General features: G+C 42.1%; 1 protein-coding gene across 2 annotated transcripts in view; it reads left to right on the forward strand.

The window, feature by feature from the left end:
- The window catches only part of vps35 (VPS35 retromer complex component), a 27,526-nt gene extending 15,503 nt beyond the window's left edge, over positions 1-12,023 (forward strand). Inside the window, exons 13-18 of one of the 2 annotated variants that reach the window (XM_085350797.1) lie at positions 1,736-1,858; positions 1,949-2,128; positions 3,064-3,303; positions 3,650-3,793; positions 10,761-10,947; positions 11,441-12,023. In XM_085350797.1, the coding sequence (XP_085206923.1) occupies positions 1,736-1,858; positions 1,949-2,128; positions 3,064-3,303; positions 3,650-3,793; positions 10,761-10,940 (867 nt within the window). In that variant the 3' untranslated portion in view covers positions 10,941-10,947; positions 11,441-12,023. Of the gene's footprint in view, positions 1-1,735; positions 1,859-1,948; positions 2,129-3,063; positions 3,304-3,649; positions 3,794-10,760 lie in introns of both variants that reach the window. The other variant, XM_085350789.1, reaches the window with a different exon arrangement.
- The last annotated feature ends 895 nt before the right edge of the window (positions 12,024-12,918 follow it).

Raw genomic sequence — 12,918 nt, forward strand, 5'->3', positions numbered from 1 at the left:
CCTCTGTGTCCCCCACTGTAGCTAAGCTTATCATGGAGGAAGGGGCTGAGAGGGACGGCACTGAGCCACAGGTTCAGGTATGCGGGTGACATTCACTGATTTACCAGGGAGGATATCAGGGTTACCATTCCTGGACTGTGCTTTGCTCGTCAAGGAGGCTGTAAGCCTCAACATTGAAGTTTACCGGAAGCCGACACAGACTCCCAGAAGCCTACGCTTTGACTTACCACACCCTCTGCAGGGCTCGCAAAATCGCCCCGCCCGTCGGGCTATATGATAACCGATGGGCGGGGCTAAGATAGATTTTGTTCACCCGACCGGAGATATTGCTAGCTCCGGGACGTGGGGCAAGCGATTTTGCGAGCCCTGCTCTGGAAGACGAGCGTGGAGTCATCAGGATCCTGCAACGTCAGGCAGAAATGTATCTTCTGAAGCAGAAAGGAAAGAAGAGGAAGAGTCGTGTGTTTAAAAAAACAAACAAAAAACCATCTTAGATATGTGGTTCTCCCAACTGGACCTAAATGAAATCAGCTGCACACTCACGTGTATCTCTACATCTAAAGGTCACTCAGGATACCAATGTTCACATTTTGGACCAAGAAGACAGGTGGTTTGCTAAAATGAGATCATCTGTGTCCACTGTGAACCATCTTCATTGAATAGAGGCGTAGCCTATGACATGAAGTATCAGCCACTTACTGTGCAGTCTGACATCCTTCCAGCCACTTCAGGTGACCTCAATAGCTCCACTGATGGTGGGGTGACAGTGTCCTACACCGGTTTCACCCTTAACACCCAGTGATGACCTAGGAATGTTTTTTGGCTCATGTGATGACTCGCATGATTAACTCATTCACTGCCAGCCATTGGCAGTGAATGAGTTAAACCCATTGACTCATTCACTGCAATTGATGGCTATAGACGTCAATGGCAGTGAATGAGTTAATAGTGGATCAATAACCCTCAGGAACCAATCCAAGGTTTAAATTAACCGGGTGCACTTGCCTCAGCGGCTACGTCGCCCTTACTCCAGTGGTGAGAATGAGGAGCTGGATGCACTGGTTGCCACAGAGCGGTGTGCTCAGCCCGACGTTATTCACTGTATTTGCTCAAAACTGTTCAGTCGTGAAGCTGTATTTATTTTTGTTTTACTAGTTTTATGTTGAAGTATTTAAGTTTTGTTTGGGTCTGATATTGGAACAATGATGAGACTCACTGTAGAGAGGAGATCCAACACCCGAACACCAGCAACACCGTGGAGGTCATTGTGCGTTGGTGGAGGTCCAGGCAGTGTGGACGTCATCTTCCTGGATCTCCACATAATATCTTACCTGTTGTTTCTATTCTTGATTGTGTGTATATGTGAATGTAATGTTGTTATGTGTGTGAAGACATAATGACAATAAAGGATTCTTATTCTTCTTCACTCCACCTTTTGTTTTCAGAATTAAAGAAGCCTCGTGGAAATGTATCTGAAGTTGTAGAAGTCCAGTTGTCTTCTTTTCAAGCATTTGAGACGAACCCGAAGAGTCTTAATTGTGCACATTATGTATTAGAAAGAGTCCTGCAGGTGGTCTCCTTTAAGTTGCTGCTAGAGATTCTGAGAATAATGCTGCAGTGTTTCCTTTGTCCCCACCTTATCTAGTTCTTGGGAAAATTCCAGCAGTTTGTACTTCTGTGAGTGTTTTTGCTGAGACCAGTGGTTTTCACTTAACTTTGTTCTTGTTTGCTTCAGATTCTTAATACAGCACGCAAACACTTTGGAGCTGGTGGAAACCAAAGGATTCGTTACACATTGCCTCCCCTTGTGTTTGCTGCCTACCAGCTAGCCTTTCGATACAAGGAAAACTCCTCCACCGTGAGCAAATGTTATTTTTCATCACAAAGCACATAATGCATTTTCTTTTATGTCCTGTTATGAAATCATACCAATTTCTTTTCCTCTTAGGATGACAAATGGGAAAAGAAGTGCCAGAAGATTTTTTCTTTTGCCCACCAGACAATCAGTGCACTCATTAAGGCTGAGCTCGCCGAGCTGCCTCTTCGACTCTTCCTGCAGGGGGCGCTGGCTGCAGGGGAGATTGGCTTTGAAAACCACGAGACTGTAGCGTATGAGTTCATGTCACAGGTAGAATGTTTAATAATACTGTCATGCCTTTAAATAGTTTATATACATACATGTGTGCACACTACCGGTCAGAGTTTTGGATACCTGAGTTTTTCCAGTTTTTTATTGAAAATTCTGCAGTTTAATGTCTCATTGCACTCTGAAATGAAAGCGGTTGGACTGAAAAGAAGAAATCATTGAATCAATTTAGAGACCAACATGTATTCTAACCCTTTGACCCAAAGTAGCCACCTTTGGTGTCTGAAAACACCCGTGGCACTCTTTCTACAATAGAAATCAAATATTGTTCAGAAGTTCTTCCCATATCTGTTGCAGAAGTTCCCATAAATGAGGCACTGCTAGTTGCTTTGCTTTCACTCTTCTGTCCAGTTCATCCCAAACAGCTTGATGCGGTTTAAGTCTGGAGACTGTGACTTATGTTTTGGGTCATTATCTTGCTGTAGGATGAACCCCTGACCAGCTAGTCATATACCAGAGGCTATTGCATGGGCCTGCAGAATGCTGTTCTGTCCTGAGTGCCTTTGATGGTGAAGGAAACTGTACTCCCTGACTTTCTTTGAAATTGCTGCAGAATAGTTTTAAATGTTGAACCCATGTTCTGTTCCCTGGAAAAGGCCTTTTGGATAATTCTCAAATGTGCAGAATGTTTCAGTTTTGGCTAACTTTACCTTTCTTTAACCTCTGGCAGTTCACCACTTACCCTTGTACCATTTGAAGCTATTCACTGAACTTGAACGACTTGAACTTCAATAAATAATTGGAAAAATTGGGGTGCTCTAAAACTTTAGAGTGTATAACCAAAAACATAACTTTATTTTGTTGTATTTTAAAACCATTAGACCGCTACAGTCCTCTTTCTGTCAATGGGTGGTGTTGTTCCATCCCCTCAACCTTTTCATCTCTTCTCTTGGTTCTCCATACTTTGTCCATATTAGGCATTCTCTCTCTATGAGGATGAGATCAGTGACTCCAAAGCTCAGCTGGCAGCCATCACCTTGATTATTGGCACTTTTGAGCGAATGCGATGCTTCAGCGAGGAAAACCACGAGCCCCTGAGGACTCAGTGTGCACTGGCTGCGTCCAAGCTGCTGAAGAAGCCTGACCAGTGCAGAGCTGTCAGCATCTGTGCCCATCTCTTCTGGTCAGGTCGCAGCACTGACAAAAATGGTGAAGAGGTGTGTTGGAATTAGGCTTTTTTCCCCACACACTAACATAAAGTTGTTGAAGATGGTTGTAGTAAAATCATGTGCATGCAGATGAGTGACGTTCTAAAAAATGACATTTAAATGGAATCATCAGTGTGTGGTGTAGGACTTTGTTCTAGAGGAGGAAGAAGGCTAAACAGTCACTGTATTAAACCCCAAAAGATTAGTTATGGAATCAAATGGATGGAAGGATCAGCAAGTTCAGTTTTACGGGACACAGTGCGCTTTAACACACTATATAATGCTGTTAATGCTATTGTGCACTTTAGTCTTTTTGCACATCTCTAAATGCTCCCTGCTCATTTTACACATTTAGATCCGTGATGGTAAGCGGGTGATGGAGTGTCTAAAGAAAGCCTTGAAGATTGCCAACCAGTGCATGGATCCATCACTGCAAGTTCAGCTTTTCATTGAAATCCTCAACAGATACGTCTGCTTCTATGAGAGGGAAAACGATGCGGTAAGACAAAAAAATGTTTGTGCTAACCAGTAACTGGTCATTTTGCCAGAGAGAATAATTTCTTCATTTGCCTCAAACCAACCACTCAAGTTAAAGTGTTGATTAACAGTTAGGTCCAATGTTCCCGCTAAGCACTGCTGGCACGTCTCTGCGCACAGAACATCTGCGTTGCACACAAAAAAAAATCTAACCTGAATTGAAATTAAAACTTTAACAGTTTAGTCAGTGAGTGACTGGCTGCTCCTGTATGGGATCAGAACGATGCCACCGTATCCCACAGTCCAGCCAATGATGCGATTCACATTCGTATATACGCAGCTAATCAACGTCGACAGGCTATGACAGCGTCCTTATGTGCCGGTGTTTTAGCAAAGCGGCTGATGTGGAGTGAAGCCACGTTAATGACAACGTGTACAACCATTGGAGATGTGAGCAGGACAGACGGAACAACTGACGGACAAAGTGTGGACTTTATACCAGTTTGTAAATTGTGTTGATCGGCCACGTAAAACCAGAGTTATGATAAAATATCTGCAATGTTTGTTTTTCTTCCTGAATACTGTCGTTGTTTATATTTACTGCAGGAAGAAACGGTAAAAACGGCGTTTTATAAGGAAAACGCTCAAAAGCCTGTGAGCAAAAACTCCACCCTTTCCTATTGGTGGAAAATGTACCATGTGGACCAATCAAAAAAATGATATGGCAACATGACATTTAGTTGTTTAGGAAGGAGGAAGTTTTAGGAGTGACGGCGTGTTTGAGATGTGAGAGATTTGCAACGTTTAGCGTAAATCTTGTGTAGTTAGTGTGTAGTTAGTGTGTAGTGTAGTCAATAGTGTTGTTGTGTGTGTCAGAACAATGAGGCGACTGCTGAGTGTTACAGGTGTTACAGCAGTGATACGTCTGCTGCTGTCAGGCCTGCAGGTATCAGGCTGTTGTTCTCCTTCATCTCATAGTGGACAGAAATTATTTTTTGGAGTGGCACAGATAATTTGTGTGGCATCAGATTTGATGCAGAACAGCTGATTGTAGAGCAGGGCGATATGGCCAAAAATATTTATCACGATATATATTTGAAAATTTGCGATAACGATATAACTGACGATATAATTGATGCAAGACAAAATACAACTCCACAACATTACTAGCGCAAAAAGACAACCTTCCATTTATTTTCACTTAAACAAGAAGCTGGTTTTTATGTACATTAAAGCTTCATAAAAATGTAACAGTGCAAATGCAAATTCCTTGCTGAAAGTTTAACCCAAAGGCATTTCCAGTAGAAATGGGCTGACATATCCTGAGCATAACCATGTATAATATCCACTGAAGTTAAAAAGAGGTGCTTTGCAACATTAAACTGCAGTGTGCAGTACGCATTTTTCGGACCATAAGGTGCACGGGATTATAAGGCACATTAAGCGAAACAAAGCAGTCCGATAAATCAAACTTTATTAAACTCATTCTTCTTGCTTCCTCCACTTCTGTACCATTGATTCATTAATGTTGAATTCTCTGGCAGCTGCTCTATTCCCATGTTGTTGCAGTATATTAATGACTAACCTCGTATTGTGGATGGATTATCTCAGTTGTTCTCCTGACTGAAGTTTGGTCCGTTTACAGCATCCTGCCATGCGATTGCATTTGTTTCTAACCATGAGGAACCTTAACGTTAACTTTTATAAGTGGAAAAGTGTTAGTGTTCGTCCTCCAGCTTCACTGTTTATGTTATGCTAACATAGCTGTGTCGCTAGCGATCACGTAGCACATCATTATATACCAGCTAGCCCAACTTCAGTAACCCTACAAACGTCACTGCTGTTTAGTTTCCTGTCTTCATTTATGTTGGAAGTGATAGCAGAGCTGTACGTTTGAATTTTTTCAGAAATCTCTCCGTCAGAACATGCTATATCATGCTTAGGTAACTAGCGAAACTAGCGAGCTAACTTCCGCTAGCTTCCTGCTAACTTCTAACTCCGTTAAATGTAATAACTTTTGTTTTCATGGATGCCTGGAAGTTAAACTTTATAGTTACACCTGGTAAAGCAGCAATGCTGATCGTTTTATTAAAGATGAAAGAATTTAGACAGTTTTTAACGCTCAGTGATGCTGCAGTGTTTGTTTGATCTGAAGAATACGGAGTTTAGGACCCAGATTACTCCCAGATTTAAGAGCATCTTAGTCCGACAAATACGACAATAACAACGGCCGCTTGCATGTTCTGCAAAAAAATGTGCTTTGTCGTGTATCTGACGGACAAACACCAAACCAGTTCCACATCACTGAAGTTGCACCATTTTTACAAACCAATTCTGGTTCATCTGTTTCACTCAACAATCGGCCATGTGCGTATGAAAACAAAGGCACTGCGCATGCGCGTTTTACTCCCATTCTATCGCGATATTTCATTTTCCTATCGTTGCCTAACATTATACCGGTATTACCGTGAACGGTATAATATGGCCCAGCCCTAGCTGATTGTTCTGTAAATAGTTTGAAATGTTTATTTAAAACCTGCCTTGGCTGCATTTTAGGTAAACTGCTGCAAAAACTTAACTCAGTTACTTTTTTGAAGAAGTAACTACAGTGGGGCAAAAAAGTATTTAGTCAGCCACCGATTGTGCAAGTTCCCCCACCTAAAATGATGACAGAGGTCAGTAATTTGCACCAGAGGTACACTTCAACTGTGAGAGACAGAATGTGAAAAAAAATCCATGAATCCACATGGTAGGATTTGTAAAGAATTTATTGGTAAATCAGGGTGGAAAATAAGTATTTGGTCAATAACAAAAATACAACTCAATACTTTGTAACATAACCTTTGTTGGCAATAACAGAGGTCAAACGTTTACTATAGGTCTTTACCAGGTTTGCACACACAGTAGCTGGTATTTTGGCCCATTCCTCCATGCAGATCTTCTCGAGAGCAGTGATGTTTTGGGGCTGTCGCCGAGCAACACGGACTTTCAACTCCCGCCACAGATTTTCTATGGGGTTGAGGTCTGGAGACTGGCTAGGCCACTCCAGGACTTTCAAATGCTTCTTACGGAGCCATTCCTTTGTTGCCCGGGCGGTGTGTTTTGGATCATTGTCATGTTGGAAGACCCAGCCTCGTTTCATCTTCAAAGTTCTCACTGATGGAAGGAGGTTTTGGCTCAAAATCTCACGATACATGGCCCCATTCATTCTGTCCTTAACACGGATCAGTCGTCCTGTCCCCTTGGCAGAAAAACAGCCCCATAGCATGATGTTTCCACCCCCATGCTTCACAGTAGGTATGGTGTTCTTGGGATGCAACTCAGTATTCTTCTTCCTCCAAACACGACGAGTTGAGTTTATACCAAAAAGTTCTACTTTGGTTTCATCTGACCACATGACATTCTCCCAATCCTCTGCTGTATCATCCATGTGCTCTCTGGCAAACTTCAGACGGGCCTGGACATGCACTGGCTTCAGCAGCGGAACACGTCTGGCACTGCGGGATTTGATTCCCTGCCGTTGTAGTGTGTTACTGATGGTGACCTTTGTTACTTTGGTCCCAGCTCTCTGCAGGTCATTCACCAGGTCCCCCCGTGTGGTTCTGGGATCTTTGCTCACCGTTCTCATGATCATTTTGACCCCACGGGATGAGATCTTGCGTGGAGCCCCAGATCGAGGGAGATTATCAGTGGTCTTGTATGTCTTCCATTTTCTGATGATTGCTCCCACAGTTGATTTTTTCACACCAAGCTGCTTGCCTATTGTAGATTCACTCTTCCCAGTCTGGTGCAGGTCTACAATACTTTTCCTGGTGTCCTTCGAAAGCTCTTTGGTCTTGGCCATGGCGGCGTTTGGAGTCTGACTGTTTGAGGCTGTGGACAGGTGTCTTTTATACAGATGATGAGTTCAAACAGGTGCCATTCATACAGGTAACGAGTGGGGGACAGAAAAGCTTCTTACAGAAGACGTTACAGGTCTGTGAGAGCCAGAGATTTTCCTTGTTTGAGGTGACCAAATACTTATTTTCCACCCTAATTTACGAATAAATTCTTTACAAATCCTACCATGTGGATTCATGGATTTTTTTTTCACATTCTGTCTCTCACAGTTGAAGTGTACCTCTGGTGCAAATTACTGACCTCTGTCATCATTTTAAGTGGGGGAACTTGCACAATCGGTGGCTGACTAAATACTTTTTTGCCCCACTGGATATAATTAATTGCTCAACATTGGTCATTATTTACTGTATTTTGCAGACAGAGTTACCGACTCTCTCCCAGACCACAGACTCAGAGTACAAGTCAGAGCTTTATAAAAAAAAATTAATTAAAAAAAAGTTGTTTTCAAAATTAGAGTTCAAGTTATTTTTCCTTCCAATAGTGTTAACATGCTGCACAGGTCAATGACTAGATTTTTTAACATTTTCGTTGTAAGTGGGTTAAAGCAGTTAATTAAAGATAGTCTAACATAAATGCTGTAATTTGATTACTTTAATAAACATGTAGCTTGGATGCTGGCGTGACCACAGTGCACACGTCTGCTGTTGCTCACAGTGGTCCAAGGGACGCTCAGTTTGTGTGTTCGCTCAGACACGTGAAGCATTAGAGGGAACATTGGTTAGGTCTATAAATGTTTGGACAATGATACGGTTTAATAATGTTCGCTCTGTGCACAACAACCGTAGATTTTAATAATCAAAATTACTAAAACAGTGTAATTATCCAGAAGCTTATAGACCTAATTCTCTATTGTCTTACAAAGCTGCAAACAGCAGTCGGAGGGCTTGTGCGCCCTGTTGCATGTCCAAGCATGCCATTGTCAAGTTGAACTACGGCTTGGGCGTGGTGTGGGTGAGCCGCTATCTGGTCTGGGATGTTGATTGGTGTTGTTATTTACGCACTAAATATACTACCTTTGCCGACTAGGTGGTGATGGAAATTACCTACTTACTACAAGTCACCCTAATGCATATCATGCACGGATCCACCAACTGAAATGTTATTTGCATGGGATGATGATTATCATCTACTGCTGATTATCTGTTGCCACTAGGTGGCATTGTGTCACTTAATATTAGATCCCGACTACAGTTGTTTTCATGCTGGCCACACACCCCCGTCATGGAGTGTGATGTCACATCACCTAGGGCTGTTCGATATAACGATATAAAAACGTCCATCGTTTCATTTTACGCTATCGTTTGTTTCGGGGTGTCGCAAAATAAACTGTTTACAGCAATATTTTTTCATGGTTCTGATGTCACTGTAGTGGCTGTATGAATTCCTTAAAGTTCTCTCTTTCTCTTATATTTAATATAACCACACTACGGACGGAAAAGCACCTGTATTTATGCGTTGTCGTTAGCAACAACGACGGTAAAACCATCGCGTGTCTGCTTGTTCCACATAAACCTTTCACAATAAAGCTCAAGATCCTGTTGAGACTTCAAAATAAACTGAATAACGTGAACGAGTATGCAGAGTATTTTTTATTAATCCTTTATTTATCCAGGTAAAAAATCTCATTGAGATTAAAAATCTCATTGAGATTAAAAATCTCATTTCCAAGAGAGATCTATTTACGGATGAGAAGCAGAAAAGAGCCGTCAGGTGCTAATAAATAAAGCTCAGACTCAAACGTTAGAACAGGCTTTCCCCCGCAGCACGCCGTGTAATAAATACTCACAAAGAAACGGCGCCGTTACAACTTAAGTCTAAAAATGTATTGTTTGATGCATCGGTTAAAACACTCGACTCCAGCTACACGACGCGCAGCTGGAAACACTTCATGCAAGTCGAGCTGCTCGAGATTCACAGAATTTACAGAAAATGTTAAATGTTTGTTATTTATATCGTTATCGGACGATATAATTTTTATATCGGGACATGAGCTTTTGGTCATATCGCACAGCCCTAACATCACCTGTCGCGCCACCTTATTTGTGGCACTGTGGGTGATCGAGCACTTCTCTCCTTCGTTTTTTTCCCCTTTCCCTTTATGGTCATGTTTCACTGTGCTGAAGAATGACCTGTTGTCTTAATGAGTGTATTGAATCCTTGTGCTACACTCAAAAAGGTGCTTTGTGAGGTGACCTTGAAGCGCTTTGGCTAGTCTGCTGAGGAAGAGCTTCTTGTGAAGCCAGGATGTGTAGATGTGCTTTTTAGACTCAGGTTGGTTCGCACAGGTTTGTATATGATTTTGAAAATGAACTTCTGCCACATTCTTAACAGCATCTTGAATCTGGGCAGTTATTTTTAAAGTTATTTACTTAAATGTGAAGCAAGCCCCAACTTTAATTTCAGTGGTCACAAAAAAGTTTTTTAAAAAAATGTAAAGAGCCAGTTAAGGTAACTCGGGCATCTGACAAGGATGCATCCTGGGCGCCTCCTGGGTGAGGTGTTCCAGGCATGTCCCACCGGGAGGAGGCCCCGGGGCAGACCCAGGACACGCTGGAGAGATTATATCTCTTGGCTGGCCTGGGAACGCCTTGGTATTCCCCCGGATAAGCTGGAGGAGGTGGCTGGGGAGAGGGAGGTCTGGGCTTCTCTACTTAGGCTGCTGCCCCCGCGACCCGGCCCCAGATAAGCGGAACAAGATGGATCGATGGACACTTAAAAAATGGCATTTATATTGTGGCTGTTGATTGGTTGTCAGGACTCCTTGAGCCCTCCTCCCTGTGTAGTCCCTCCTCGGACCAGGCCCCTGTTTTTATTAGTGTTTGGTGGGATTGTTTCCGTGACCAACCCTGGCATCCATGTCGGAGCTGGAGTGAGGCTTAGCCATCAAATTGAAAATGTGTCACTTTTTTACAGTCGCCTTTGTGTAAAACTCAGATTGTTGTTTGGATTTGAACAGTTGCTCTTATCTATTCCAACTGACCCACAGAGCGTGCACATGAATACTTTGGTACGAGTGAATGTTGTCCACCCAATAATATTAGAATGTAAACAGGAACCCTTGTGCTGTTCCTCCTCTTCCTCCCATCCAGGTGACAGTCCAGGTGTTAAACCAGCTGATCCAAAAGATCAGGGAAGACCTTCCCAACCTGGAAGCTAGTGAAGAGACGGAGCAGATCAACAAACACTTCCACAATACACTGGAGCATCTTCGTCTGCAGAGGGAATCCCCTGAATCTGAGGGCCCTGCCTACGAGGGCCTGGTCCTTTAAAGCTAATGTAGGTTGGAAAATATAAAGTCCCTTTTAGATGTTCCACTATATTAAGAGTAGACGACCGCACACTATCACAAGAATAAAGAAGTTGTGTTAAAGGCCAGGAATAGAAATAAACATTAAGAGCTGAAAGACCTCCTTTCGGTCCTTCATTTAGTTGTTGATGTCTCTTCATCATTCCTCCTTGCTATCCATCCTTGCATGTGTAAAGCAATGCTGCACGTAACTTTAGTGTGCAAGTCTTTTATTTACCATTCCTTTATAAGGCCACAATTAACCAGTTTGTCTGTATCCTGCACTATGTTAATGTTGATGGAGGACTTGCTAACTGTGTCATCATGCCTTCAGTTGTTGATATCTGTCCATATTGAGAGCGAATGTAATAGCCAAGTGTATAAAAACTACAGAAAATCTCAAAGTTGTAGTTGTCTTGCAGCGGGTTTGCATACGGCCTGGTTTCCTGAACATGAATAATCAATAACTCTGCTGTTCTTTAGGTTGGCTTTGTGGCAACTTTAAACAGATTGTGCCAAACCAAACTGAAGACCAGATGACCGTGCGATCTTTGGCCGTCACACTTCAGCGTTCTTCTTTTTGCCACATCGTGCTCGTCATTCTCTCTTTAGGCTCCTTATAGTGTCTCGTTTGAAGTCAGGACTTCTCACCACTGGATTGACCTGGTCAAAACTGTGGTGTGTTTGCATGCTTTAGTGTGCTTGGCATCAGAGGGCCAGTGTTTAGTTCACTCTCTATGGATCTCACTAATTACACACTGTTTTTTGTTCTTCCCCATGATATTTTTTGATAACAACCATGTCCTTTTGGATGAACATGTTAAGGAGGTGCAGCAGTTCCTCAGGATTGTATGTTGGCCGACTTGTCAGTGTACAATGGTGCAGAAGCTTTGTGTCGTTTTCCACAACATTTATTGATTTCTCTTTCTTGCTTATCAATGTTGATTTGTTGGAGTCGGCATTGAACTGTTACCTTTTTGCTTTTAAATATGTGTTTAAATGCACTTGTAAATCAGATAAATAAAAATACAGACTAAGTAGAAATGATCATTGTCTCTGAAATAAAATTGACATTAACAGTTCTTGAACTTTACTTATTTTACACACAGTATTTCCTGAGTGTGATTAGACTCTGCTGTGCTGTTGTATGTTGCTGAAGGATTATTTGGTTGTGGCTCAAACTTTGATTCAACGTTTGAAATGGAATAATATCAGTAACAGTTGCATTAAGATAGACATATAAGTCTATCTATATTTAACCCCCCCTCACCATGCGAGCTTTCTTTATCCTTCAAGCTTGGCCCTTGGGAACTTGAGGAGGACTGTGCTCTTCTGGACAGAGATCTCTGATGTTGTTCCTGGACTTTGCTGGTCGGGAGTCACTACACCTTTTTCCCCAAGGCCAAATAGACTTGATTAACACCAGTATGCTAAAAGAGATTAAAGAAGTCCTTGTGTGTTTAAACAGGGGGGTCTTCGTTTTGTCCTTTGATTCCAACATCAGCAGCATTTTGTCAACATGCTCTTCTATTAGGAGACTGTTACTCTTTCACTTTTTGCACTCATATCATCTTAAGTAACATCTAATCCTTTTGGCATATGTTAATATAAAGAAGTGCAATTTCATCAGTGTGTTTCACATTATAAAGAAATGATACTCTTCCCTAACCATCACTGGGTTATAATATGTAATTTTATGTATAACACTGAAAAGGGGTCTTTTCGGTTTCGTTTTATTATTTACTTTTGTGTATGACAAGCTACAACTTTTCTCTGTCAGTAGCAAGCTCCCCGGGCTTCATAAAGTTGAGGTAACTTAATTAGAAGAGTGGCTGGAGAGAAACACTTTCCTAAATGACCTCAGTGACTCCCTGGCCAGCTACTCTGGTTTGCACCACACCAAAGTAAAATCCCAGTGGTGCATGTTAAAATGAAAGAAAAGCAACTAACTTCCTGAAAAA

Source organism: Diplotaxodon limnothrissa, linkage group LG1 (genome assembly GCF_057381915.1).
Source record: "Diplotaxodon limnothrissa isolate DT_005_m linkage group LG1, D_limnothrissa_male_GT1.1, whole genome shotgun sequence".
Classification (NCBI taxonomy): Eukaryota; Metazoa; Chordata; class Actinopteri; order Cichliformes; family Cichlidae; genus Diplotaxodon; species Diplotaxodon limnothrissa.